This window comes from Glossina fuscipes, unplaced genomic scaffold, assembly GCF_014805625.2.
Source record: "Glossina fuscipes isolate IAEA_lab_2018 unplaced genomic scaffold, Yale_Gfus_2 0, whole genome shotgun sequence".
NCBI classification, from domain to species: domain Eukaryota; kingdom Metazoa; phylum Arthropoda; class Insecta; order Diptera; family Glossinidae; genus Glossina; species Glossina fuscipes.
The window spans coordinates 30,614,056-30,619,165 of NW_023998414.1; the positions used below are offsets into that span (position 1 = coordinate 30,614,056).

The 5,110-nt window shown below is 33.4% G+C and overlaps 1 protein-coding gene across 1 annotated transcript in view; it reads right to left on the reverse strand.

Annotated features, from left to right (window-relative positions):
- Positions 1-2,260: 2,260 nt before the first annotated feature.
- Positions 2,261-5,110, reverse strand: part of LOC119644065 (protein snakeskin) — a 9,431-nt gene continuing 6,581 nt past the window's right edge. Inside the window, exons 2-4 of the mRNA XM_038043593.1 lie at positions 3,217-3,334; positions 2,930-3,149; positions 2,261-2,406 (exon numbers count right to left, since the gene is read on the reverse strand). Coding sequence (XP_037899521.1) covers positions 2,343-2,406; positions 2,930-3,149; positions 3,217-3,334 — 402 coding nt within the window. The 3' untranslated portion in view covers positions 2,261-2,342. The remainder of the gene's footprint in view (positions 2,407-2,929; positions 3,150-3,216; positions 3,335-5,110) is intronic.

Sequence of the window (5,110 nt, forward strand, 5' to 3'; positions counted from 1 at the left end):
CCTACGTCACTTCTTGTGCAAGGGCTTTCGGGAATGTATGCAACACTTAGAAAGACTTGAGACTTACTTTCTTTTATAATAATCATATCAGGAGAGCTTTGTCAGTCCATCCGTCCGTTTTGTTTTTTTTTTTTCACTTTTTATATATCGTAATTTTTGCAATTGTCGCAAGGACGAACCCTATTGAAAATACTTCGGATCGCAAAACCATTTGGCTACTTGGAATATAACGTCCTATTTTAGAAAGTCACAATATGAATAACTGTGGTCCACAATAGTGTGCTTTTACTTGTTTTTAAGATATACTTTTATATATATACATGTATATATATAAAATATTATTATTATTATTATTATTATTATTAATTTCGCCAGAGAAATAAATTCCAAGACTAAGCCCTTAAAAACACTAGCATCTAAGGCTATCGGCTTTTATTAAAAACTCTACCGCGCTTGAGGAGATTCGAACCGACGACCATTGACTTGCTAGTCGAGATTCCTCGCCTTCGGCTACTCAGGCGGATATATATAAAATAAGATCGAATAATTATATATAAAGTATGTAGTTAGGTGTCAAACTTTTGCATTTTCCTTACTTAGAGGATGGGATGCGCCACAAATTAAATGATGAGTGTGCGCAGATATTAAACGATACAAAAATAATTGACATGACTTTGAGTGACTACTCAAGAGTTCACTTTAAAATCAAAGTATATAGCAATAGCAACAAGTTCGACGTCAAAGCCATTCTGTAAGACACTAATCATACTTGCAGCGTGTTCTAACAATAACTTTATTTTTAAATGAATTTAACATTTTGTTATTCATTCATTCGACCAGCGATCAATACGATCTAAGTCTTCCGTGATCCGATGAGCCAAGTCCTCTACAACCCAATACGGGAGCGAAAAGTAAATATGCGCATCATCAGCATAAAAATAATTATCAAAGTTGTGGCAATAAATAATCAAATCGTCGATAAAGACGCCAAACCAAATCTATTCTAATGCAGAGTTGTACGAAATCCTAAACAAGGCTTGGTTTAGATAGTTGAAGGAAACTGGACAGAAGTCGCCTGTTAAGCATTGAAGACGGTTTGCCGAGTAACACAAAATTGGAAGAAAAAAATTTCAAGGATTCGACTTTATTTAGCTTGCCAAACTTCATCCTTAGTGAAGGGTCTAAACGGAAGGATATCAATGGATCCGTGTATCTGCAATCACTGGCCGGATGTAAAGAACATTTATCTGATTTAAGGAAATATTCATTGAATACGCAAATTGGATAATCTCTTTTCCCGATTTCTTGATTGAAGAATTTCGGATAAGAGTTGAGAGTCCACTTTTTTATTCAAATAAAATCGTATGTTGCAACAAGTTATTCCAAGCACTATGTTTCTGCATTGAGAGATATCATTAGAACTACATTTGCGAGTTTTTCAGGCTCTGTTACGGGCTCTGATGTTTTATCTAACCGCACGCGGGTTGTAAAGGTACTAAGAAACTTTTGAACCTTTTGCAACAATTGGTAATCAGAGGTTAAAAAATCGAGCGAATAAAGCACTTTTACAAGCAGCGTCCAAATCCTGAGCTGAGTCCAATGATGTGCAAATATTTCGTGAACACAATCGTGATGTTAACTGAGAGACGCGTGATAAATGAATCGTAAAACATTGCAAAGTTAATTTACGTAAGCTCCAACACTTACATCTGCGTGTTATATACCTTTCCGGCAGTATACCCACGTTAGGTACGTATAAAAGGGAAAATTACATTACAATATACTTATCAGACAAATTAATATAAATGTAACGAAGTAATTTGCATATACCAAGTCTAGCAATTTAATAACAAATTTATATGCAAGTCAAAGGGAAGATCAACTTTGTTGTGTTGACCAAGCAAGCCATAAAATTTCATACGTCAAGTTTTTCAAAAAAACTTAATGCCAAAGTTGGTGTCAATCTAAGCCGAGACTACAAGAGAGATTTCTGTTTTCTTGCCTTATTTTAAAGACGCGATGAAACGTATAAAACGCTAATTGACATAACGATATTGACAAAACGAAGACACCGACAAGATGGTAGTCTCATAGCAAACTAAAATGATATCTTCAAAAGTTTGCGAGTGTAAATGGAAAACTCTTATGAACAAAAATATTTAAAAAAAATTCTATGATTAAAAGAAAAATATATGAATATATATTATATTAAAAAAAAATTGGGATAATTTTTAATCAAAATATGAATTTAAACTTAAGTATATGATAGAAATAAATTAAGGGGAATTAGACATGTTGCCTTAAAATTAATAAACCGTCATAAAGCATTTAGAGATAAATTGTTAGAATCGAAAAATTTCTACTTTATTCTTGGTTTCATCTCGCACTACAGGAATATCGGCTCGCCTATAAAAAAAATTAAAGCGATTAATTATTAACAATATTAGTAAAGAAATGTTCAAAGTTCACAAATAAACATAAAATATAGCCCATAGATAAGCTATGTAGGCCCGCAACCTAATGAAAACGTTTCAGAGCATAAAACACAAAGAAGTTTTTTTTTATTATTATTCGTCGGTTTTCTCCCCCTTTCCAAAAAAGGAAGTAAATGTAGAGAAAAGCCGATAAAAGTAAGAGTAAGTAAAATACATATAAAATAGAAGATATATAAAAGTATACGTTTAACAAATATATGACATATGTTATATGAAGAATGAATGGGTTCTTCAAGTTTTCATCTCAAATTTGCTTAAATCTTTTTTCTTTTTTTTTTTAATGTTTCGAATACTTATATAGTTATAAGATATATGATATTAGTAATACACATATAATTATATTTTGATTACATTTATATGTATGCACGTTATTGAAAAGCTTTTACACATATTACTGCTGCTTTGATACTTTAGGAGAGCTAGAAATGATTTACGTTCGGCAGATCGATATGGTATCCATTAGGAAAACAGCGCCATTGATTATCATAAGAGAGCCAGCAGCCAAGGCGTTACGTTTACGCTCTTTAAAGAGCAACTCTGAACTGTCATGCCATTCATCAATAACCAAAGCCCCAGATATAACAAACAGAATGCAACCAATTATTGAAATTAAAGCATTTAAACGTTTCTCGACAATCGAATTGATAACATGACCTGAAAAGAGAATTTAATTGCAATTATGTTCAGATGATTAATGACATTAATTAAATGGAAAACTCACCTATTAATAAAACTCCGCAAATAATGGTGTAACCACCAATGGCGGCACAAACCACTAAAGGATTTCTAGAAAAGTGACCAGTAGTTTCCCATAACACGATGCAAGCTATAGCAATACCCTAAAGCATGGAAAGTAAAAAAAATGTTACTAGAATTTGATCTTCACGCAACCAGATAAGTTTTATTTGTCTTTGGCCTGATTTTCGATACCGATCTTTAATTGGCGGATAAATGCATCAAATGTAATAAATGCCAAGTCTTACTTTCCTATTAGATCTCTCTCTTTCTTACTCTCTCTCTCTCTCTCTCTCTCTCTCTCTCTCTCTCTCTCTCTTTCTTTCTTTCTTTCTTTCTTTCTTTCTTTCTCTCTCTCTTTCTTTCTTTCTCTCTCTCTCTCTCTCTCTCTCTCTCTCTCGCTCTGTCTTACCCTTTTGCTAACTGCTGCAATTCCTTTGGCTACAAAATTACGGTAATACAAACTTGAAATTTGAGACAAACTTTTCCACCCCATGGTATTCTTGCCGCATTTGCCTTAGTTAGTGCATTGGTACGCAAAATTGTCCCATTTACCTCAGAAGCAAGGAAACTTTACATAAATATTTTAAGAAATTTTGTTAACTTCAGACGAATCCGTTGTTCTTTTCCTAAGTTTCGTGTTTGTTGGCGAATAATATTCACTTTAAATTTTACTTGTCTCGAGAAAATTGAACGTCTCCGGCATGTAGTTTCACAATGTTTGCACACAATCGCATTATTGAAACTGCTATTTGACGAACGAGGCCTACATATCACCGTCAGTTCTAACTTATAATTTTAATTTTTTCACAAAAAGCTTATCATCTGAATCATAGATGGATCTAGGCCTTGACATATAAACAAACTTTCCCAAACACTTATCAATGTTGACATAAAAAAGCAATTGTTTAAATTTCTAAATAATTTGTTTATCTATATATAAAATTATTGCAGTCTAAAAAAAAAATTTAATTAAGTCAAATCAAACAAACTCTTCTACATGTCAATGAAACAATTAGTCATCATAATTAAGACCATATATACATTCATAAAGAAAAGTATGATGAGAAAGTATTACATTTTTATACTCATCACCGAAGAATGAGGGGTATATTCATTTTCTCAAAACGTTGGCAACGTCCAAAACGAAGCTTCAAAGATCCCCTAATGTACGTATATTATTCATCAGAATCAAATTCTGCGTCGGTTGTCCGTCCGTCCATCTATATAATATCCGTTCTCCTAACCGCAAAAATAAAACTATCGATTTTAAACTGGACAAAACCATTGAAAGTTCTTGTACGGTGGATGGTATTAAAAATGCGACAAATCGGTCGAAGAACACGCCCACATTATTACGCAAACTGCGTAATAAAAAATGATGTATTGCTCATTACCTATGAACTACAGCAATTTGAATATATTGTCGGTAGATAGGCCTGTACAAAAATAAGAAAAATTGACCACGCCTACCCAATATTACACAGAATACTTTTTCAATGCCTTTATAAAGCGCACAGCCCTAGCAAGTATATAAGTTCTTGTTCAGTTTCATATACGGAACGCTGCTAAGCATGCTCGACCGTTCATCGTTCCATTTGTCCGTCTGCGCAGGTACGCAGTATCCGTGGTAAGCATTCTCCCTTACTCAAAAATGATGATATCGCTTGCGAAAGAATTTGTAAATACTCTAAACCAGTGAAAGGACGCGCCTACAACCCACGCGCCCATACATCTATATAATGAAAATTGTGAACATCTTTGCTTTCCGAGCTTATTGCTGCCTGTTCATAAAGTCATATTATTGTAAAAATGGGAAAAATTCGACCGCGCCCGTCCAATAGTATTGAGTAAGAAAATTCAATTCTTTTCCTTTTTTT